Source organism: Typopeltis vanoorti, chromosome 6 (genome assembly GCF_054136105.1).
Source record: "Typopeltis vanoorti isolate ZY-2024b chromosome 6, IOZ_Tvanoo_1.0, whole genome shotgun sequence".
In the NCBI taxonomy this organism is placed as follows: Eukaryota; Metazoa; Arthropoda; class Arachnida; order Uropygi; family Thelyphonidae; genus Typopeltis; species Typopeltis vanoorti.
In genome coordinates, this window is record NC_143554.1 from 42180823 (window position 1) to 42207134 (window position 26312).

General features: G+C 35.8%; 1 protein-coding gene across 1 annotated transcript in view; it reads right to left on the minus strand.

Moving 5' to 3' along the window:
• The window catches only part of LOC150105405 (uncharacterized), a 180328-nt gene that overhangs the window by 101091 nt on the left and 52925 nt on the right, over positions 1-26312 (minus strand). The window contains exon 2 of the mRNA XM_090394780.1: positions 4757-4886. Within this exon, the coding sequence (XP_090250906.1) occupies positions 4757-4886 (130 nt within the window). The remainder of the gene's footprint in view (positions 1-4756; positions 4887-26312) is intronic.

Genomic DNA, 26312 nt, shown 5'->3' on the forward strand with positions numbered 1-26312 from the left:
AGTAGGACTAAGACTCCAAAACCTTCCAAGTCAGGTACATCCCACTAGACTGGATGTCAGAGTAATTCTTAGTAAGTTCACAGAAGAAACATCAACTCGGATGGATAATGTTTTGTAGACTACTGACGAGAATAGACCGGAAAAGTTTTGGGAAGGAGTCAAGGTAATAATACAGAATACATCCAAGAAGTATCTCTGTCCAATACGGTGTATCTCTTCAGACTAATAAATGTGGAGAGATACAGTTCTAAATGAGGAGGCACAATTATAAAAGTTTCGTTTAGTTCGTGACCTAAAGCACAAGTTTAAGCCCAAAATGAATGCCATAAAAGACAAGAATAGAGCAGCCAACAAAGAACTGGACATCAAAAACAGATGGAAAGAGTACTGTGAGGAATACAACAGAGAGAATAAAGAAAGTTTGGAGGAAAGGAACAGTTAAACAACTTAATAGCAATAAGGTCCCCAAGTGCAGATGGAATCCCAGCAGAGTTAATTAAGGCTACAGTAATTGAAAGGATAAGAGCGTTTCATAAATTAATTATAAGGATATGGGGAAACAGGATCATGGCTTAGAGACTGAAAGAAGTCGGTTTTCATATCATTGCCAAAGAAGGGAGATATGAAGGAGTGCAAGAACTGTAGAACTATTAGTTTAATCTCTCATGCAAGTAAGATTTTATTACAGATCATTCTAAATAGGATTGAGGCCAAAGTCAAGGCAGCAGGACCGTATTCATGGGTGTGCGAACTGTGCGGTGGCACAGGGTCCCAAAATTATCGCAATTTTTCTTTATGTTATACAAAAAATATATACATTATTTGCTGCCTCAACTTCTCGTTGGGACACATTGAAGAAATTTGTTAAACAATTAACTCCAAAACCGTTATGTGATACAAGTGGGAATGTAGAATAGAATCAGTTAGAGCTGTACGTTTTCAAATTCCAGAATTTTTAAATGCACTAAAAGAATTATCTAAAACTGCATCAGATAATACTCTAGAAGTGGTTTCAATATATGAACAAATAGATTCATTTGAGTTTATACTAAGCCTTGTAATTTGGTATGAGCTTTTGTCGAAAGTTAATTTAGTAAATAAAGTATTACAAAATGCAAAAATTCCGATAGACGTAGCAACTAAGCATATTAAAGAGTTAGTGCAGTACATACATTGAAGAGCAGAGAATATCAGGAAAAGATAGCTATTTTGAGATTGCTAAAGAACTGTGAAATCTATTAGAAATAGAAATTAAATTTAAAGAAAGTCGAGTACGTCGAAGTAAAGTATTTTTTCTTCGACGAAAAATGAATTAAAATTTTGCTGCAAACAGCTGTATCAAAAATTAAATACAGATATTGATGAATCTGAATTTTACGATGAAGTAATTATATTTAGAAATATTTTTCCAGAAGATGCACCCATTAATATTTTAAAATTCATAATTGCAAGTAATTTGTCGTATATTTATCCAAATATTACTACGACATTTAAAATATTATTCACCAGTCTAGTCACAGTCGCATCAGCAGAAAGGTCATTTTCCAAATTAAAATTAATAAAAACCTATTTGCGATCTTCTATGTCTCAAGAACGTTTGTCGCCCCTGGCAATAATATCTATAGAGCATGAAATTGCAAAAAATGTGAATTTTGATAGCGTTATAAATGATTTTATTGATAAGCGCATTAGGTGAAATAAAATTTAACATTAAGATTTCTTTTAAATCTTATAAGTTGTTATACATATATTTCATTCTTTAGAGTAAAAATGGATATTCTTTTTATATTATTATTTATTATTTATATTATTAAATAAAAATCATTGTTCTGGCGTATTTATATGAAAATGTGTACCTACATAATAAAATAATATATCACGTTCATAAAAACACATTTATTTTTTAACTAATTTTTTCCCTTTACTTAAATTGATGCTAAAGATACTTGTTTATTTATGTGCATATTTGATTTAATTAATTAATTAACAAGATATTCTTCCATTTATAATTTCCATAAATGTTACTAACTTTAATGGGCCACGCTTTTCCATTTCGCACAGGGCCCCGCAAAATGTAGAAACGGACCTGCAAGGCAGACATGCCTGAGGAACAAGCAGGTTTTAGGAAAGGCAAGGGTACTAGAGATCAGAACCTTTGCCTTAGAGAGAACACAGAAAAGAATAAAGTATAGAGGTGTCATAATAATAATAATAATAATAATAAAGAATTAGGAATATGGTAATGTGTTTTATAGACTACTCTAAAGCTTTTGATTGTGCTCAGCATGTGGAACTGTGGGAAGTAATGAAAAGAATGGGTTTTCCTCAACACAGTATCAGGCTGATAGCTAACTTGTACACGGAGCAAGAGGTCACGGTAAGAACAGGTGCTAGATTAACTGATTGGCTTCAGGTTGGAAAGGGAGTTAGGCAAGGATGCCTACTTTCTCCTCACGTGTTTAGTATCTATGCTGAGAACATCATGGATGTAGCACTGATGAGTTCAGGTTAGAATGATGAATTCAGGTGGAAGACAGATCAGTAATCTGAGGTATGCTGATGATATGTACTCCTTTGTAATGACAAGGAAGAACTAAGACAAATTCTTGACAAAGTTAACGAGATAAGTAAGACCAGAGGACTTCAGCTCAATCCTAGCAAGATAAAGATTATGGGAAAAGGAAATACAGAAAGGGGAACTCCTAGGAAACAAGTGCACTTTAATGGGGAAAGAACTGAGGAAGTCAGCAAGTTCGAGTGCCTGGTATCCATTATTAATGTGAAAAAATGCTGCTCAGAAGAAAATGAGGAATGACTAAAACAACAATCAGAGACTTGTCTAAAATCTGGAAGGATGGATCCATCTCAACGGGAACAAAGTTGCGGATTTTGGATTAAGGCTACGAGGGGTTGGAGGGATAAGTGTGTTTCATAGATTGATTATAAGGATATGGAAGTCAGGATCATGGCCTACAGACTGGAAGAATTAGGTTTTCATACCACTACATAAGAAGAGAGAGAGAGATATGAAGGATTGAAAGAACTATAGAACCATTAGTTTAATCTCTCATGCACTGAAGATTTTATTAAAGATCATTCTAGATAGGACTGAAGCCAATGTCGAGGTAACCACATGACGAGGACTGGTGTATAGTACATCACCAAGCATCTGAGTGACCATACAGCATCTGTTGATGTCCAATGAACAGATGGATGAACCACTTTGGAACATTCCTTTTCTGCTTGACAGTTATAAAATCCATAAACACACTGCAGGCCTGTCCCTTCAAACTATAGTATTTTTCAAAAATAAAAAAAAAAAAAACAGCTAACGCCTTTATATTCCCGTATACGGGGAGTAGGCGAGGCCATTTAGCCCTATCTAACTTTTGGAGACTGAGTGGACAGTTCAATCTCCACTGGTACCCTATTGATAGCTGGCCCAAGGTTATCACTAATTAAGTGGTACACAGTGAAGAGAGATGGCTCAAATGTGCCGCCATTTCGTGGTCCCTAACCCTAACACAATATATTTTTTTAATGTCTGAAATAATGTGGGTTCTACGGTCGATTTTTTTGCGTTTACGAAAAACCCGCTTGCCCGTGCCAAAGATCGACTAACTCGGGAACCGGTCGAAAAAAGGCTTAGAAAATCCTCTAGTCACCGACTAGACTCGAAACCAAGTCTTCCTTCGTGCGGCCAAGCGCCGTGGTATGCAAACGCCACATCCACTGAGCTACACAGGCTCTTAGTATTTTTCAATAGGAAATTAAACTACTTAAATATTTCTCTCTCTCTCTCTCTCTCTCTTGTAGTGAACACAGCATGTTTGTGTGTGTGTAGTCAAGGCGAAGGTCTCTTTGCCTGTCCTATTGAATATAATCGACAGAACGATGCAGGAATTCGTGTATATTTTGCTGATTTTTCCTTTTTTGTTGCCAGATGGAATGTTGTTTATGCGGTGGCTACGGTCTTATGGTCTTCTATCGATTGTACAACTATAAATATTATGGACATAACGATACCCACATATACAGTATATTGTATTCTAATTTTAATAATGTAAGTAACAAAATTTGAGCATAGACAAATGATGCAAAGATATTTAAACGTCTTTACAACAGATTAAGATTATTAACAGCCTATGTAGCTTAGTGGATGTGGCGTTTGCCAACCACGGCGCTTGGCCGCACGAAGGAAGACTTGGGTTCGAGTCTAGTCGGCGACTAGAGGAAATTTTTCTAAGCCTTTCTTCGACCGGTTCCCGAGTTAGTCGATCTCTGGCACGGGCAAGCAGGTTTTTCCTCCCGGAAACTCGGGTTTTTCGTCCTGTAAACTCAAGAAAATCGACCGTAGAACCCACATTATTTTCAGACATTAAATATATTGTGTTAGGGTTAGGGACCACGAGATGGCGGCATATTTGAGCTGTCTCTCTTCACTGAGTACCGCTTAATTAGTGATAGCCTTGGGCCATCTATCTCTGATTGGTACCAGTGGAGATTGAACTGCCCACTCAGTCTCCAAAAGTTAGATAGGGCTAAATGGCCTCGCCTACTCCCCGTATACGGGAATAAAAAGGCGTTAAGTGATTTTTTTTTTTTTTTTTTAACAACAGATTACCTAAACGTGCGACAAAAAGATTGTCATAACGTAATGTTTCCAAAGATTTCCTTTTAGCCATCTGTGGTTAGAAGCTCAGGGAAATGAGAATGACCAATTTAGCAGTGGTCGTACTAAAACTTAACTACTTACCGATTGCAACAATTCCACCTAAGGCAAGAAACATAAGCTGCCATATCCGAAATCCTCCAGCCACTTCCATTTCCATCCAGTCTGGTGTTGGTGAAGGGGTTACAGTCGTTTCCCTATTCGGATCACAGGTCTGTTAGATAAATAACGCACAGTTCAAGGAAAGGACCCATTTTTTCAGTCTTTTTTTTTTTAATTCATTTGCGCCTTTTAACAAAAATATTTCGTAAATCCATTACTTAACAGTAAATTATGATGATTTATTTACAAGTTTAAAAATTGGATTATAATTTTATATAATAAACATGGTGGCACAGTTGGTAAAGTTAATTTTAGTATACGATGTTTTTCATTTTTCACACATTAATAACCAGGGCTGTGGAGCCGGAATAAAATTCTGCGGCTCCATCTCCGTCTCGTTTAATTTATCAACTGTTTGGTTCCAGCTCCAGATCCCGCTCCTTTAATTTATCAAAATCCTAATAACTGACTAATAAAAACACTGTGGGAATGATGTTTACATTATAGTCAAAATACACAGCTAATTTGAACTTTAGTTTAATGAACAAATTATGAATTGAAAACTTATTGTATTATAAAAAAAACCGGCTATAATTGCCATTTTAAAACATATACAAATTAACTTTAATTCCCTTAAAAACTGAATTTTCAAAATTTTATATAGCAGTTTGTTCTTAAGAACAAGACTGACTGCCTAAGTAAGTCCTCTTTCATTGATGCTCTTCAAATCTGATTTATGATTTTTAGAGTTGAAAATAAACACTCTACACTGGCTTGATTGTACAGGGAAATGCAACCACCAAACATATTTTGAAAAACATAAATTGTGCATTATTCGAAAACCACTCACTGGTTGAGGCATTTAAAAAAATAGTAAGTGAAAAGAACAGAGAAATGAAAACTGCACCACGAAGCATCAAGACATGAACCACGCTCATGATTATGACTGACCAAGCTAGTTTGAGCCATATGTTTATTTATTGGCTCCAGGTTCAGCTCCACAAAAACTTCTGGCTCTGGCTCCACAACCCTGTTAATAACTATGCTATAATTTAAATATTCAAGTATTAGCATGAGTTGACCAATCATAACAGAAAAACTGCAAAACGACACTTACAATAATGTTTGCTTTATACTAAAAAAATAAATAAATAAAACTTCAACTTACGAAAGGCTGAAAAAAAAATTATAATACATTAATACTATCGGTGGGCCAAAAGTTCAGTTCTAACAATGTTTCAATTATAATCAACAGCACAGATCTGTTAGTACATTGCGGAAAGTATAACGATAACACTATTTGATCCTGCCTTCCCAAATTTCGTTAACGCAAGTGGTAGCAAGAAGTAATAATGCGACTTGCGTTTATTAGTGAATATGGATACAAAACACACCTTTATCAGTAAAATATTACCATTTACAAAGAGAAAAGATGCACCAGGATATCCACATATAATCTTATAAAAATAATAAATAAATAAAATTTTTAAAGTTTTTTGTATATGTAATTTTGTATTGTATATGTCTTGTCGGTAGCTACTCACCGAGGAGAATTCAAAAAAGGTTGAAACCGGTCTGGGTAGTGACCCCACCCATAATGTATTGCAGCATGCATCTTTTAGTTACATGTGCTTTACATTATGGGAAAATACTAAGAATAGTGATCAGAGCTTTATTCACCTTTACAATGAGTTGCCGTGGTGTTGTACCATCTTTAGACTTGAACTATGTTTCAGGCGCAAACTTATTTGTTTGCATACTTAGGATTAGGAGTTAAATAAGCAAGCTTATAGAATTACTCGGTAACCCTAATATACAGTATCCCCAAGTTAAAAAATTAATTATATATATATATATATTAGCAGTTTGAGTCCAGTTTACAATGTGCTTGCGGCCTTCGTCTGAGTTAGCAGAAAAGAGAACGTGGCTAGAGAGAGCGCTAGCTCTAGTCCTGTTATAGGAGATATCTCTACGGTGTTCATCCAAACGTAGAAGGATGGATTTAAGAAGCAGTCTGTCCATAATATGGCTTTCCGCAATATATATATATATATATATATATACAGGGTGTTCGGGATAAATTTGACAGTTTCGTAAGGAAAAAGAAAATCTTCTTTGTATCTATTAAATTTAATGAATTGACAAAAAAACATTACAGGCAGAGTTAATTACAATACTATCAACAAGATTTACTCAAAATAACCACCATTAGCATCGATCACAGCTTCAATTCTGCTTCGGAACCTCGAACAAGCTGATGCTACAGTCTCCCTGGGAAGGGCCGCAAAAACTGTTTTAATTTTATCCATTAACTGGGCTTTTGTATTACTGGAAGTGCGATTGGTGTCTTTTTCAACTGCGCCCCATACAAAATAATCCATGGGGTTAAGGTCTGGGGAGTTTGGAGGCCAAACATTTGGACTGGTGAAGTCGTAGAAATTTTCAGACAACCATTTTTGACTTTTCCCAGAGGTGTGGCAAGGGGCCGAATCCTGCTGCCATACATACGGCCTACCATTGGCTACCCTTGTTATCCAGGGCTTGACTACAGTTAGCAACTCCACGAACAAAGCCCGAATTCCAATGCCAGGGTTCTTCAACACCTGCTCCTGCAGATTTGCGAGGAATTCTGCTGTACGAACGCAATCAGATCGTCTGCTAGGGATCTTTCTTCTTGCTACATCCTCGTAGTCACCATTGCAAGTCTCTAGTTCATGCCTGATTGTTTTTACTGTATTCAGGGAGCATTGGGCAGCAGTCGTAATATCCTTATTTTGATGGCGGGCACGAATCATCATGATACAAGTTATTCTCTTCCATGATTCAGGTGGGTTCCAGCTATCCATCCTTTCTGACATCTTGTATATGAATGAAGAAGGGTCCAAACTTTTAAATGAAGAGAAGTGTGTGTTAATACATGTAACTTACGGAAAAATATAATTAATTATAAATATGTCAAATTTATCCGAACACCCTGTATATAAAATTGATCATAATTTACTCGGTAGAAAATGTATATAAAAATAAATTTAAATGACTCTACACCAAGAAAGAAAAGTAAGATAAGACTAGTTTCGTTGAAATTCAACTTCTTCAGGTGTCACAGGCAAAGAATTACATAAAAAATAACAGAGACGTTACAGATCTAGTATAAAACACACATTTAAAAAAAGGAATGCGTGCTTGAGTTCCAACTGAAGTTGACTACGTGAGTGAGCTGACACGAGTGCGCCAGTATTGGACAGTGGCAATGTGTGCATCAGAAATATTGTAGCTAAGGATGTTTTTTATTAATATGAGATGAATCAAGCGATATTTCTCTAGATTCAATTATTCTTCTTTCAAGTTCATCATAGCACACATGGATATTAGAAGTTTGTGGCCAGTCTATGAGGTGTTGGCAGCCTTCATCCGAGTTGATAGAGAAAAGAACGTGCTAGAGAGAGCGCTGGCCCTGGTTCTGTTGTACGAAATATCTCTTTTGTGTTCTTCCATGCGCAAAAGGATGGATTTAGCTGTCTGGCTGTAGTATGGTTTGCCACAATCACACAAAATCTTGTAGACTCCTGGATACTGAGTAGGAAGATGTTTCATTTTAGGTCTACTTAGTATGGAGCGAAATTTAGGAAACGCAGTGAAGCAAGTCCTAATGTTGAATTTCTGAAGCATTTTGGCTAGTTTTGGGGAGAGCTGATGTATGGTAACGAAATAAAAGCTCTTAGTGAAGAAGAGTCTTCAAAAGCAGTTGAGTGGTGGACAGAGAGAAGTTTATTAATCTTTTTAAGAGAGAATCCATTGTTAACAAAAGACTTTTTAAGAAAATTGAATTCAAATTCAGTTTCTGTTTCATCTGTTAACACGTTCATTGCCAATCACGCGATATCGCGCGATGCGAGTTCTCACCAAACGGCCGATCACGCGTTATCGCGTTGACGTCGCTAACTAAATAAAAAAATAAAAAAAATTTATCCACCACACGAAATTCCAATTTTCAGCTTGGCAATGAAAGTGTTAATAAAGATCTGGCTCGATGTGCCAGGGTTGAAATAATACAAAACTTTTGTGGAGGGTAGTGATGGGAAGAAACATGAAGATATCTGTCTGTGTGAGTGGGATTTCTAAAAATGGAGATTTTGATATATTTTCAGTGCATCTCGTGAGTTTTAAGTCCAGAAAGGGAAGACAGTCGTCGGATTCCAGTTCACAGGTGAAATCGATTTTCTGATGAAACTTGTTGAGCTGGTCCAGAAAAAAGTTGAGGTTGTTGACACCGTGTTCCCAGATGAGAAATACATCTTCAATATAACGATACCATACTTTAGGTTTAAGAGTCGAGGAATTAGTTGCTTTTTCTTCAAAATCCTTAAGAAATATGTCAGCAAGAATCGGAGACAGCGGTCTCCGATATAGATAAACCTGAGTTTTGTTTATAGGTCTTGTTATCATATTTGAAGTATCCTGAGTTCGCACAGTGAGAAAGTAAGGGAAAAAAATTTCTTGGATAGTTTCTTCTAGAGAAGGTTTAGAACTTCTTGAGTAGGTACATTTATGAAGAGGGAAACAATATCGAAACTTGCCATTAAATCTGATGTGTTCAGTTTGATGTCTTTTATTTTGGAGACAAAATCAGCTGAATTTTTTACACGAGAAAAGAAAGTACCATAAAGGTTTTTTAAAAAGGATGCAAGGTACTTTGAAAGGTTGTAAGTAGGAGAGTTTATGTCCTAAACGATAGGTCTTAGTGGAGAGTTTAATTTATGGATCTTAGGGAGTCCATATAACCTAGGGATTAGAGGATGAATCGACCTAAGGGAAAGATGGATGTTACCAAGAAACATCTAAAGGATGTTTCTTGGTAACTCTGAGGTGGTTTTCAGTAAAGTGTTGGTTCTATTGTGTAGTTCTTTTGTAGGATCACCATTTAGTTCAGAGTATGTGTCAGTGTTTAGTAGTTCCAAAATTTTGTTATGGTAATCCGATTTATTTAAGATGACAGTAGCATTCTCTTTGTCTGCAGGGAGAATAATGATGTCATTACTGTATCTCAAACTTAGTCGGTAGTAAATGTATATAAAAATGAATTTATATATAAAAATGAAATTATGATCAATAATATCAATTTTCCTGATGACGGGGAAGTACATTTCCTCATCAGAGATTATCAGAAAAATCTCAAATCGATTGGATTATTCATTAACAGACTAGTATTTCTCAAAAGATGTAAGTTCCATTCTATTATTCCCCGTTTTCTTAATTTTAAGGAATCCATTACAGCTGCCAGAGCTCAAAGAATTTTCCGCAGAGCTAAATTAGCGCTTTTGATACCAAACGTAGTCTGGCTGCTTATTTTTCTAACAAGACCGCTCTTGAAGTCCGTTTATCTACTTCTCTAGACTCTTCATCTCGGAACAATTTAAAAGATATTAGCGCTCTAAAAGCTTCTAAAGTCCAGAATACTAATAAAATTAATCTCATCAGAAAATTTAATTCTCTAAAATGTATGCAAGATCGTCGCACTTCCAATCTTAATTCTGCCTATTTAAAAAAAGTTGCAATAAATAATTCTTCCCATCCATTTTCAACGGCAGAAGAAAGTGTACTTGCTAAAGGTCTCAATTTCGTTATAGCTCCTACTTTAATATCTAAAGAACTATTCTTAACGAAGATAGAAAAAGCAGCATCCTCATTACCAATCCAAGAGGCAAACCTTCTTCGTATGGAAGCTATTTTCACCATAAATCATACAAGACCGCCTTCTGATAACATTTCTGAGAGATCAGCTATTAAAAGTTTGAGATACAATAATTAAATCATTATTCTCCCTGCAGACAAAGAGAATGTAACTGTCATCTTAAATAAATCAGATTACCATAACAAAATTTTGGAACTACTAAACACTGATACATACTCTGAACTAAATAGTGATCCTACAAAAGAACTACACAATGGGACCAACAATTTACTGAAAACCACCTCAGAGTTACCAAGAAATATCCTTTAGATGTTTCTTGGCAACATCCATCTTTCCCTTAGGTCGATTCATCCTCTGATCCCTAGGTTATATGGACTCCCTAAGATCCATAAATTAAACTCTCCACTAAGACCTATCGTTGAGGGCATAAACTCCCCTACTTACAACCTTTCAAAGTACCTCGCATCCTTTTTAAAAAAAACTTTGTGGTACTTCCTTTTCTCGTGTAAAAAATTCGGCTGATTTTGTCTCCAAAATAAAAGACATCAAACTCAACACATCAGATTTAATGGCAAGTTTCGATATTGTTTCCCTCTTCATAAATGTACCTACTCAAGAAGTTCTAAACCTTCTCCAGAAGAAACTATCCAAGAAATTTTTTTCCTTACTTTCTCACAGTGTGAACTCAGGATACTTCAAATATGATAACAAGATTTATAAACAAAACTCAGGTTTATCTATGGGCAGTCCGCTGTCTCCGATTCTTGCTGACATATTTCTTAAGGATTTTGAAGAAAAAGCAATTAATTCCTCGCCTCTTAAACCTAAAGTATGGTATTGTTATATTGAAGATGTATTTCTCATCTGGGAACACGGTGTCAACAACCTCAACTTTTTTCTGGACCAGCTCAACAAGTTTCATCAGAAAATCGATTTCATCTGTGAACTGGAATCCGACGACTGTCTTCCCTTTCTGGACTTAAAACTCACGAGATGCGCTAAAAATATCAAAATCACCATTTTTAGAAATCCCACTCACACAGACAGATACCTTCATGCTTCTTCCCATCACTACCCTCCACAAAAGTTTTGTATTATTTCAACCCTGGCACATCGAGCCAGATCTTTATTAACAGATGAAACAGAAATTGAATTTGAACTCAATTTTCTTAATAAGTCTTTTGTTAACAATGGATTCTCTCTTAAAAAGATTAATAAATTTCTCTCTGTCCACCGCTCAACTGCTTTTGAGGATTCTTCTCCATCAAGAGCTTTTATTTCGTTACCATACATCAGCTCTCTCCCCAAAACTAGCCAAAATGCTTCAGAAATTCAACATTAGGACTTGCTTCACTACGTTTCCTAAACTTCGCTCCATACTGAGTAGACCTAAAATGAAACATCTTCCTACTCAGTATCCAGGAGTCTACAAGATTTTGTGTGATTGTAGCAAACCATACTACGGCCAGACAGCTAAATCCATCCTTTTGCGCATGGAAGAACACCAAAGAGACATTTCGTACAACAGAGGGCCAGCGCTCTCTCTAGCTCAACTCGGATGAAGGCCGCCAACACCCGTAGACTGGCCACAAACTTCTAATATCCATGTGCTCTATGATGAACTTGAAAGAATAATGGAATCTAGAGAAATATCGCTTGATTCACCTCATATTAATAACAGCCTTAGCTACAATATTTCTGATGCACACATTGCCACAGTCCAATACTGGCGCACTCGCGTCAGCTCAAGCACGTAGTCAACTTCAATTGGAACTCAAGCACGCATTTCTGTTTTTAAATGTACTTGTGTGTTTTATACTAGATCTGTTAATGTATTTTATCATGTCTCTATTATTTTTTATATATTTTATTCTTTGCCTGTGATACACGAAGAAGTTGAAATTTCAACGAAACTAATCGTATCTTAACATTAAACGTTTCTTTCTCGGTATAGAGTCATTTAAATTCATTTATATATATACTGTACTATGTTATTTCCTATACATAGAAGTTTAATCTATAAATTAAAATACAGTAAGAAATTAACAACAATAACTAATAATAAAATAGAACAATTATAACAACATAGTGCAATAAAAGTTATCTGAATGTGACTGGAATCTTAGCAACCACAGCGTACGTTTCTTCTTCTTATTTATTTATTATTTTATAAAGTCGAGAACTTTTACCTTTTTCACTTAAAAGGAAGCACTTTACAGCTTCTCTTTGGCATATCCGAATTGCCATCATCACTACTCTTGTGCTTGGAGCCTTTTTAAGTAAAATAAGGTTACTTGAACACAAGCATTGCGAGACTGCGACAGTCGATCTGATAACTGAGAACTACTTAAGAACTGCGCGCAATTTAAAACTTATGAATTGTCTCTTACTATAAGAAAGTGGTATACGGCTTCATTTCAACGATGTAAAATTATATCGGCAAAGGGGATATTAGATCACCTTATTTCAAAGCCAAATGTTTGTAGAAACTATGACAGTTTCGTAAGTAGACCTGAGAACCTACAAGAATACAATCCTCGGCATCCCAGAGTTGCCTTAGCTTGCACTATCCGACTTAAGTAGCTAAGGCAACTCGGGGATGCCGAAGATTGTATTCTCGTAAGTTCTCAGGTCAACTTACGAAACTTTCATGGTTTCTATAAACCTTCGGTTTTGAAATAATGTTGGATCTAACATCCACTTTGCCGATGTCATTATAAATTATTTTCTGGAATTTTCCATGTAATATTTTCGGACCAGGGTTGATGCGGATAACTGAAACCGCTAATAAGGGGGGAGGGGGAGGACTACCGTACACACACACACACACACACACACACACACACACACACACACACACACATATATATATATATCCTATAATATATAAAATGATAAGCCTTTTTTTGTAACGTTTTTGTGTCAAGTTATCTGAAAGTTATTTTGAAGACTCGACACTCAGGGCTACCCTGAGTGTCCAGTCTTCAAAATTCGAGTCATCGGAATTCAAGGAGAACCGGCCTACCAGTCCGGAACTCGGGGGTTGGACGCCGGGTTGGGAGAGGGGGTGGCGGAACCCTTCTTTCGAGTCATCAGAATTCAAGGAGAATTGGTCTACCAGTCCGCAACTCGAGAAGTTGGGCGCCGCAGGCGCCGGGGGGGGGGGGGGAGAACCCCCTTTCGAGTCTTCAAAATTTGAGTCATCAGAATTCAAGGAGAACCGGTCTACCAATCCGGAACTCGGGGGGGTAGGCGCCGGGGGGGAGAATCCCCCCCCTTCGTATGTATATATATATAAAGATAAGCCGAAATTTGAAACGTTTTTATGTCACGTTTTTTGTCTTACCACCTTACCGACTTACCAGCCCTATAAAACAGGGGAATAATCACCCAAATCTTCCTCCACAATCATATATTCATTATCTTCCCTATGTAAAGTACCAGGCTGCGGCCCTTCTGGTATAAATATAACCTTTGTTTTTTTTTATGAAAATCTCCAATGTGTTTTGTTTATTCCTCTTCTTCTTTTCATCATAAATTTGTTTAACTTTCCTTTCTACTAATAAGTACTAGTCAACATTGAGGTTAATGTCTTCAACCGTTTTGAGAACTCGCTAACTGCAGAGAACATTTCTGCAGTTAGCTATTAACTTCTTTCCGAGCAGTATAAAACACACACACACACACACACACTTTTGTGTAAGTAAACACACTTGTGTTTACTTACACAAACGGCGTGACCAACAAGTAGCACCAAGAACTGCTCCTTCAGGTAAGGAAAATTCCGATGATCGCAAATCCCCGCTAAGATTATATTTAACGCAATATCAACTAGAAAAAGTTTGGGAGAGTGGCTAAATACGAGTTTGAATACAAAATCTCTCTTTTTTTTTTTTTTAAATTCCGTTTTCATTTCACATAGATGACTGTTAAAGCATTCTTTCACGTGAATTTTTTTAAGATTTTACCTTCGCAGTTTTATTAAAGTTTTTAATTCTTAACAATTGTGACATGTGCAGAATTAATTATTCACAGCGCACATATGTCAGAAAATATCTTATCAAAACCTAGTAGATATGTATGAAATAACATTTTTTTAACTAAAATCTAAAAATGAAAAAACATTTGTTACTATTTCTTGTTCCCTCCTTCACAAGCAATACTAAAATCTCTGCAGTTTCTGTTTGCGGGAGTGTCAAAGAGACAAAGAAAATACATTTCTTAAATAAGTTATTTTTATGTACTGGTTTTAGTAATCATTTCAGTAACGTAGCAGAGTTATGAAGGTAACTTACGTTCATATATTCTTATATCCTCATATCGTCTTTCTTATGGTTATATCAGCTGCTTTAATATAATTTTTGTTCTAGGTGTTTCTCAGAACTGTGTGTGTGTGTGTGTGTGTGTGTGTGTGTGTGTGTGTGTGTGTGTGTGTGTGTGTGTGTGTGTGTGTGTGTGTGTGTGTGTGTGTGTGTGTGTGTGTGTGTGTGTGTGTGTGTGTGTGTGTGTGTGTGTGTGTGTGTGTGTGTGTGTGTGTTATACTGCTCAGAAAGAAGTCAATGGACACCAACATCGGCAAAATGTGCATCGTGACATGTAACGAGTCACGTGTTTGTAGCCGATATAAATTAGAGGAATATGATGCTAACAAGTGAGCGCGTTGCAATGGCTGCGAAAGGGAACTCACGGAGTTTGAAAGAGGCGTTGTGATAGGATGCCATGTTGCAGACCAATCTATTCGGCAAACTGTTGACAAATTGGGCATCCCAGGTCAATAATCAGTGATACTGTTGGATTCTGATTATGTAGAGATTAGAGTAATTATTATTTGCTTCAGAATCCAACATGATCTTCCATCACAAAGGCTAGATTTGTAAATAATATTTAATGTAAACAACTTATTTTACAATTTAATATTCATATAACTACTTTAATTTTGTCTAATATTTAATTATTTAATCAAAGATATATGTGTTAATAATGAAAAGACTGTATTAAATATTATTAAGCTATTTTAATTATTACTATGATAATGTTATAAGAATTTGTATTCAATATTTTAACTGCGCATTATTTGAAATGAAATATTCTCTATTTATTCTTGTTTGTAAAGTTTAACGCTATGTAATAGCTCAATTTTACTATATTTTGTTTTGTTGTCATGGAAACGTATGTAAGTGAGCGAGCACGTTTTGGAACACCACGTGAGGTTTATTGAAAAGAGTTTTAGAAAGAAATCACGTGAGCAATTTAGGGGAAAAAACAGATATATAAGCGACGAACGCCAGGCAATGACAATCAAGGAAAAGAAGGAGTAGCCATAGTATTCAACACAAAATACGAGGCTAATCTTCTTGAATGGCAGTCAGTCTCAAGTAGAGTAATGTGGGCAAATATGAGAATGGGGAACTGGACAATGAGACTTATTTGTGCCTATGGTACCACAGAAGGTTCTACTCAGGTAGAAGTGGAGGAATTTTTTGAGGCTTTAGAAAAAGCAACTGACAAAAGAAGGAGTAGCCATAGTATTCAACACAAAATACGAGGCTAATCTTCTTGAATGGCAGTCAGTCTCAAGTAGAGTAATGTGGGCAAATATGAGAATGGGGAACTGGACAATGAGACTTATTTGTGCCTATGGTACCACAGAAGGTTCTACTAAGGTAGAAGTGGAGGAATTTTTTGAGGCTTTAGAAAAAGCAACTGACAAAAGAAGGAGTAGCCATAGTATTCAACACAAAATACGAGGCTAATCTTCTTGAATGGCAGTCAGTCTCAAGTAGAGTAATGTGGGCAAATATGAGAATGGGGAACTGGACAATGAGACTTATTTGTGCCTATGGTACCACAGAAGATTCTACTAAGGTAGAAGTGGAGGAATTTTTTGAGGCTTTAGAAAAAGCAACTGACACAATGAAAGAGGAAAAGTTGGTCCTTGTTGGGGATCTAAATAGCAGAGTAGGAAATGATTGTGAGACATACAAAAATATTTTGGGAAAATTTGGAGAAAAGAGCAAAGCTAATAATAATGGCAAATATCTGTTGGATTTCTGCTCAGGACATGGACTGGTTATTACTAACACCATGTTCCAACATAAAAATGTGCACAAATTCACATGGAAGAGAAGAGGCTAGGAAGAAGAAAAGTCTCATTGACTATGTTATTGTTGATAGTGGTGTTTTCTCCCTGGTGCAGGACACCAGAGTGTACAGAGGATTTGAAATTGGAAGTGATCACTATTTAGTCTTGAGCAGGATAAAATGGAATTTCATATTGAAAAGAATAACATGTAAGAAAGTTTTAAAGCGAATAAAAGTTGAGCAGCTCTCAGATGTGAACTGTAGACTAAAATACACAAAGATTATTGAAGAAAAAATTAAAGAGTTTGAGAACAGGAACCAAACCTTGGAGATTCAGTGGCAAGCCTTGAAGAAAACCCTGATTGATTCAGCCAAAGAGGCATGTGGTGAGGTTGTCTGCAAGGATATAAAAATCAGAACTTCATGGTGGAGACAGGAAGTTAAAGAGGCAGTGAAGGAAAAGAAGAAAGCATACCAAAAGTTCCTGTCAAATAAGTCAGCTTGTGCTCTTAGAGATTATAGAGACAAATGCAAGAATGCTAAACACTGTGTAAAACTAGCTAAACAAAAGTCATGGGAGGACTTTGGCAAGAATATAGAAAATAAATATCAAGAAGGTGGCAAAATATTCTGGAGGTTGTTGAAGAAGCTTAAGAATGGAGGAAAGAGTGCTGTAAAAGGAATTAGAGATGATAAAGAAAACTGATCATGAAAACGGGAGAAAAAGATATCCTTGAAGTATGGAGTAATTACTTTGAAAAACTGCTAAATGAAACAAGCAGTGATGACAGCACAGTGGTAAAAAACCCTGACCAGGCATGCAGTCAGGAATACATATCCATACTAGAAGTAGAAAAAGCCATCAAAGGCTTGAAATGTGGAAAGGCAGCAGGAGTAGATGATATTCGACCAGAAATGCTGAAGTATGGTGGTATAAGAGTCTTAGAGTGGCTGCACTGCATAGTTCAGAAAGCCTGGACAGAGGGACGAATTCCCGATGATTGGAGTAGAGGTAGAGCTCTCATAGTACCCATATATAAAAAGGGAAATAAAACTGCATGTGAGAATTACAGAGGTATTTCCCTACTGAGTGTTCCTGGCAAGATCTATGCAAGTATACTTGAGAAACGGTTGAGAAGAATTGTGGAAGAAAAGCTTGGTGAAGCTGGATTCAGGCCAAATAGAGGCTGTCAGGATCAGATCTTCACTTTACGACAAATAGTCGAGAAAGCATGGGAATATAACAAAGATCTGTATTTAAGTTTTGTCGATCTGGAAAAGGCATATGACAAGGTGCCAAGAGAGAAGCTATTCAATACGCTTCAGTTATATGGTGTCAATGGGGCATTATATCAAGCAATACTTAGTCTTTATTTGAGTTGTAAGTCAGCAGTTAGAATTGAAGGAAGTACAGGAAGATGGTTTAATGTTAAATCTGGTGTGAGACAAGGATGTACATTATCCCCTCTGTTATTCATTATCTATATGGATCACATTATGAAGGAAAGTGATATTAAACATGATATCAAAATTGGAGATGTTAATGTCAGCTCTTTGCTTTATGCGGATGATGTTATACTTCTAAATAAATCTGCTACAAGTCTGCAAGATTCTCTGACTAAATTGAATAGCTGTTGTAATAGATATGGTATGAAGGTCAGCAATAAAAAGACAAAGACAATGAAAATAGGCAGAATCATTGAAAATGTCAACTGTGTTGTGAATCGAGAACCTGTGGAACAAGTAAAACATTTCAGCTATTTAGGCACGATTTTTACTGAAGATGGTAAATTAAATATAGAAATAGACAACAGAATCAGCAAAGCTGCTATGGTGAGAAGTCAATTGAATAAATTCATATTGGAATAATAGAGAAATTAGTCGGAACACTAAATTAGCTGTGTACAAGACAGTGTTCAAACCAGTTTTAACTTATGGATCTGAGAGCTGGGTCAGAAGTAAAACACTTGACCAAAGACTAGAGACCACAGATATGAGAGTCCTGAGAAAGATTATAGGCATGAACAGATGGCATCAATGGCAATATCATATTAAAAACGAGGATATTAGGAAAGAACTTGACATTGTCAGCATCCAGGAATGCATTAGCAGAGCTAATCTTAGGTGGTATGGTCACTTAAACAGAATGGGCGAGGAAAGATTAGCAAAACAAGTGTTCTCTGCCAGGTTGGCAGCAAAACGACCCAGAGGAAGACCAAGATATAGGTGGATTGATACGGTACAAAGTGCTTTAGACGATAGAAATATAAGATCTGATAATGTTGGAGTGTTGACAAGTAACAGACTGATTTGGAGGAAAATTGTAGATAGGAAATTAATAATGATGTAATTTTTTTCATGTAGTACTATCATATCCTGTACACCCCTTGAGGGTACATGGCAGGAATTTGATGATGATGATGATGACTAATTTTATTAATGTCTATTTATGCCATGCAATAATTTCAGCATACTTGAAGCTGATTAGTCCCATGACATATTAAGGTCTAATTCCTAAAATGGTCTTTCTGATGTATAAAAATAATTATAGTAAGAGTAGCCTGAATAATTACCCACCAGATACCTCTACAGAATAAATGGATACTTCTGTATTCCACCATAAACACAAGAACTTGGATGTTTTCACTTTTCCAGAAAAGTATTTCAGTAAACAGTTTTACAGAAGAGGATGCTAACTGTCCAACTTCCTAAAATCAATTGACAAACACAATCGAGGCAAAAGTTAACTCTATACCTTTAAGAAATTGGACCAATCTTCAAAGCCAAGAGAATAAGGAAATTCTTATAGTATAACTGGTATGATCTTGCCAAATTATTGATATCAGAGTTCTTCTGCAAGATATAGGTGGATTGATATGGTACAAAGTGCCTTAGACGATAGAAATATAAGATCTGATAATGTTGGAGTCTTGACAAGTAACAGACTGATTTGGAGGAAAATTGTTGATGGGAAGTTAGTAATGATGTAATTTTTTTTCATGTAGTACTATCATATCCTGTACACCCCTTGAGGGTACATGGCAGGAATTTGATGATGATGATGATGATGATAAGTGACGAACGCTGGAATTATTAATGAATGAGGAGATTACAGATTTATTAGAGAGAGGTTGGCATTAGGTGGGAATTCGGCATTCGAAGATCACAGTGCGATAATAGCGAGTCGGCAAGTCACTCAAGCAGCTAATATAGTCTACTAGTCGAGAAGCGGTTAGTTTATAAGTGTCGGAATAACAAATAAAGCTACGGAAGACAGCTGAGCGACTACTAAATAGACTAGCGATATTTGAATTGGGATTTATTTTCAGGGCCGACCTTTCAAGGACACACTGAAACGTGAAGCATAGTAAGAAGTAACTAGAGAATAAATAGAGGCAACAGGGTTGTGTTTAATGATAGCGGTGTTTAGAATTATAGTGCCTAAAGAATTATTTGAATGCCGGAGGAATGAACATCTGTACATATAAAACCCTAAGTTAAAGAATTATTGTGTATTGCCCTAATTCAAGAGTAATCAGTAGTGCTTCATACAAGAACATCTGATTATATGTATTGTGCCCGTAAATTAATTCAGTTAATACTAGAAGATTTATTTTAATGAGTGCTGTTTATTGTTAAATGTGTTTACAGTTATAAAAAGTGTTTGTGTGTATGTTGATGAAGGAAGAAGATTAACGGTAAGATTATTCCAACTTTAATATTTCTGTTCAGAGAAGTGTGTGAGTTTCATCTTAGAATTCCCTGATGTTAACAGTAACTATCGCGGAGAATTAAAAGAAGCGTAAAATTAAAAGTGTCTGTTTATGAAGAGGTATTACTGCAATTTTTATTGTATTTGGAACTTAAGGAACTATGAAAAGACTGTGATATAGAGATAACAGATTTATCTTGTCAGAGTTTGATTGTACTTATCGGAGAAGCTGAAGTGATTGTGATATCTTAATTACTGATTTGAAGTTTAGTGTAAAATTTATGATTTTAAAATTAAATGTTTGTTTTTGTTTATCTAAAATTGTATTTTGCCTGAATCTCTTTTACTGCACCATTCATAAAATATTCGAACCAAAGCGGGTGAATTAAGTTAGTTAAATATACTCGGCAAGTATATATATTAAGGAGAAATAGTTGAGGGTTGATTTTTCTTCAATTCTTGAACTAATTCAGATATAGAGTGGCACAGTCTTTAAATATAAATTTTCTCTATATTTGAATTAGAAACCAACTAGCAACTATTTTTAGGTTAAGAACATCGTAGTAAATTACATGTCGGATCCAAGGTACAGATTAAGACGAAGTAGAATACGACACTGAGCTGAAAGCGCAGGAAGTCTACTGCAAGTGGACACCCGCAGTGGACAACCTATCACACTCACCGAACGTGACCGTAGGGTGCTACGAAGGATAATATGTAAAAACCACCAATCATCGGTCGACACGTTGAATGCGGAGTTACGGGCATCGACTGGAACAGAAATCTGCACAAAAACATTCAGAACCGAGGTTCTCAACATGCGTTTCCATTTCAGGACCGTAATATGCAAGTTACCCGAACCAATAAATGGCGTCGTTTTCAGTGGTGCAAAGATACGACAGCGATTGATGACAATTTTGGGTCATTCTTCCTGTAATGAAGTCCGGAACTGTTGTGGGATGAACTTCCCTTAACCTCACCCGACGCTCCAGTTACAACAAGACATTACACAGTGTCATAAGGCTGTTGCTGTAACTGCGTGGTTTGTGGACATGAACGTCACCACACATGACTGGCTTCCACAGACCCTGATCTCAACCCTATTGAACAGCTGCGGGATGAGCTGGAGCATCGGGTGATGTCAAGGGAGGTCCATTCCATAACAGTTCCGGACCTCATTACAGGAAGAATGGCCCAAAATTATCATCGATTGCTATCGTACGCTTGTGGAAAGATGTCCCGTGGGATTGCTGCAATCATCGCAGCGAACGGAGATCCTACGTATTATTAAGGTGGGAGCCATTAAGAGAAATGTTATTTGTTTATCACACTATGGTGTCCGTTGACGTCTTCACAAGCAGTGTATATATATTTTAACTATAGATATAGATTTTAAATTTAAAAAAATATAAAAGAAATATTATTAAAGTAATAATGTGTAAACAGTGTAAGTGCTTCTTTTCCCTCATTCGTTGCCAATATTACAAAACTTTCGCAATTATAAAATATGGAAACTTTGAGGTGCAAGAATTTTGATATATTTTCTTAATAAATCAAGCCGGTGGGAAATTATGATATATATCTTAGGAATGATTAGATATATATCATAATTTTTGGTGCACACTTTCATGCAACTCCTAGAATGTCTGGTCTTTTTTAAAAAGTATTAAAGAAAATTGTTCAATTTCAGTATCAAAGGTAAAAAATAGAAAATTAAGTACTATAAAAAGTTAGTACTTATTTCAATATTTCTTAGAGAAATGTTATTTTTCTTGTGGCCTAACGATTTTTTTTTTTTAATTACGGTTTTGTGTAAATATATTTTCCGAAAGTTAACTTGACAATAATTGTTCTGTGACAGACAAAAACAGCTGTAGATGAATGCCTGTTGCTCTCAAATTATATCAAAAGTTCAATTATTTTTTCAAATTATTTTTTTAAAGCTCAATTTTTTTTCCCTGTTGCTAGTTGATTTTAGATGTGTTTTCTTTTCTTTTAAGTTTTCTTTTCCCGAACATTTACTTCTTGTCCCTCCGTGTAAAGGAAGAGTATAAAATATATCAATGTGCTGATTTCATGTTTGCTAAAATGTATATTTCTGTTTTTGTTTTTCTCCTTCTCAGTTGTGAAGTTGTTTGTGTATTTCTCAGTTTGCTATGTCCTCTTCAAGTCCAATAATCTATACTACAGCATTAGATCCTCCCGAAATAAAAACATTCAGACTTCAAACTCAGAATTAATAAAATAAATAAAAACTTATTATTCAATTACAGCTTTAACAATATTCCATCCTTCATTGGGGGGGGGGGGGCATTAAATCCTCAAGAAATCAATGAGAACTTGAAATAACTACTCTTATCTCCAAGAGATACAAAACCCGAGAACGGTATTTGTTTATCCAATACATCAGGGCAATCTAACCGAGTATTGAAATAAACAAAAAATAAAAGTATGTATACACGAAGAAAAAGCTTTCCCTGTAGTGCACGAAAACGCTTATGTAAGAAAACGTTTATTTTATAATCTATAACAGTGGCGCACTCAGGATTTAATCTTGGAGGGGGCCGAGCGCTCAGGATTTAACCTTTTTTTTGGGGGGGGGGAGGCCGAGTTGAGTAGACGATTTGCGAATATACACTACGCATCGCATACGACCTATGACTGAGCATCTGCGGTGATCAGTAATTCATAAGTAGTATAGAAATAGAAGACACGACACAACATAAATAAAAAAATGAATTTAAATTAGGAAAAGATTTCTGGAAAATTTTCTAGTGTTTTTTCCTTTTCTTTGGGGGGTGCCCGGGCCTTTTGCCCCCCCCCCCCCTCTGGGTACGCCACTGATCTATAACATCAACATTCAATGCTGCATACGAAAAATCATTCAACCCTCAAAAAAGCAAACACTCCAAACAAAATGAACTAAAATTAACTACCCCCTCCCCGCCAAGACACACACACACACACACACACACACACACACACACACACACACACACACACACACACACACACACACACACACACAACATGAGGAGACTACCCCATCCAATTCAACCACTGCATTAGGAAGCAACACTATGAAAATCACTAATCACATATCTGCCTATCACACAAAAATCATATCTACACCAACCGACCGTTCTTAGACCTTCGGAGGATCATAAACTTACCCAACGTCACTTGAACAGACAAAATCGGACCCTTCTCAATATCCCCCTGACCTATTCATATCATATCTTTCATGAATCACTAAAAGCCGGCTTGAAAATAAATACAAAAATAAAATGAAAGAAATGAGAATCAATGTGAAAGAATATAAACTTTCAAATTTTATATATACTGTATATGTTAAAGATACCAAACTATTTTAAACCTGGTTTTACTCCATTTCCCAAGTAAGCAAACAGACAAATAAGTCAAGTTTACGCCTGCACGTAATGCAAGTCTAGCTGACCCTGCAGATAGTGCAAAACCAAGGTAACTCATGGTAAAAGTAGAATAAGCTCTGATCACATATATATATATATATATATATATATACAGGCCCAGCTGGTGGCGTGTGCGAAGTGTGCAATATACACAGGCGCCTAAAAGATGTCAAAAAATATGAGATAAGAGTTTAAACCACGACGAATGGTACAGAATGGTACATATAATTATGAATGTACGTCGTCTTCCGTTCGGGCCCCTTCAGATCTTCCCGGAAACGAACAAATAAATTCTGAAATTGTATCCTGGACCCAATTATATCATTGTAATTTTTGATTAAAATTTACGAAAATATACCTAAAATAGTTCTTTATTTTTTGATGTATCATAAATCATCTTATGAGTTCCGTGTAAAAAAAATTTGTATAAGCAGGACTAATCCGTAGGTAACATTATACTGTAAAGCGGTTTTCATTTGTTTTTCATTTCCTGTTCGTTTTATTCACACTTTATTCAAAAAAATCTTTTTTTTTTTTTTTGGAAAGGCGGAAAAAAAAAAAAAAAAAAAAAAAATATATATATATATATATATATATATATATATATATATATATGTCGATAGTGTTTTATTCGACACATCGAAGAACAGTTCGAGAGGTTTCATATTATGAAAAACTCACTAGATTATGAGAAATGAAAAGATTCGCACAGATACAAAATGTGTCTGCTTAGATTTACATCTATAGTTCGCAAATATATACCAAAGGGTTTAATATTAATTTATGCGGTTCGGTTAAAATTTATATTCGGTTGTGATTCGAGTCGTACGCCATTACCTAGCGAGCATTCCTCTACAGAATTTTAGAGGAACAAGGATAGAAATAAGAGCCTGCGTGTCGATGTGTATTACACCGTTCACCAGTGAATGTTGCTATAAAAAAAAATAGTAACTGAGCAGCTCGCGTTGTGTTGGATTTGAATTTATACAGTATTAATCTGTTTTTTAACGTGAATTCATAGTATTTTTAAACTTTTAAACCATTATAAACCGTTAGCTGAGGGAAGGAAAGCATAAAACACAATATTCAAATACAGGTCAACGAGGAGTATGGAATTCGTCCCAAAATCATCTTCAAAAACTCAAAATTCAGTAAACCTTCGCCGATAAACAGCTGATAAACCTTCGCCGACACTACATATAGCTGTTCAAAGGACTAGCATGAAAACGAATATTAAAAAAGACGAAATACATATAGTGAAGATTGTGATTCAATTTGTTTTTTTCATTTCTATCCATGACCGCAATGTTATTTGTAGAAATCATCTGAAGATCTCATAAATTTTGACTTGGATTAAAAACAGAATATCCTTCTCTTGGTGAAAAAAAAGCTATGAAAAATCCGTCTGCCAGTTTTAACTAACTGTACACATATGCGAGAGATCTTTTTTCTACGTACACCTCGCTGAATTCGAAATACTGTACCAAAATAAACTTGCTGCAGAATCAGAAATGAAGTTTTGTCTGTGTCTTCCCCAAATATTGCTACTCTTTCGTTCGGCTGAACAAGTCAACAATCACTGTTTTATTTTGATTTATAACTATATAACTATTATGTTAAGGATTTATTACATACATTGCTTATAATTAGCTTCCTATGACACATCATATTGTGTTAAATAAATATAATTCCGTACTAAATTTTCTGTTCATTCTCAAAGACCAGAACTGAAAATATATTGAAAATTCAGAATTATTATTGGATTGCAGAGAATATAGGCTTGGTGGTTCTTGATATGTTGAAAAGGATTAGCGAGTCAAAATAAATTGAGAACCGCTGCTACATGCGAACGTGGCTTCATCTGGATGTAACTTTTAATTATATCGTTTGTTATCTGCTTGCCTTCTCAAGCTAGTCTGTTCCGCGAGGGATAAATTAAACCAGTTTCTGTACCTCATCTTCAACTGAAAATCTCTTATAAAGATTATTCAAGTCTTAGAAGGGACTCGAACCTGTCTCTACATCGAAGGGCGACGCTCACGTCGTCCTCACGACTGCGCTGGAGTCTGTCTGAGTGTCCCTGAGGACAAGAACTGGATATTTATTGATTTTTATTTATGCTACTCTTTCGCAATAAAGATGAAACATTTATGGAGTTGAAATTCTTTTCAATATAGTAAGATCATCTCGATTAACAAAGTCTCGGAAAGGATAATGACTCTTCCTCAGTATTTAAAACTAAAGTCATTACTTGTGTCTATGCGTCAAATGAAATTGCAAATAAATATGATAATGGTGGTCGGAAAACAAAATTGCTGCACATAGTCTTCATCTAATACTCAAATTGAATCGATTGTATCTAACACATAAAGCATGTAACTTTTTTTAAGCCATTTCAGGATTCCATTAATCAGAGTGTCGTCTCAGACTGGACGATGAAATAAATTACTATGTGAAGACGCTCCGGTATGATATTCGTGAACGCATTTAAGTAGTAGATGAATTTCATCCTTTGGTGTGAGACCACCATTCTGCTTATTGGAAGCCTGAGGTAGCTTGAAAAAAAAATCCATTTTTGGTTTCTACAGCAAGTCTTCGGACCGCCAACCTTTATCCCACTGA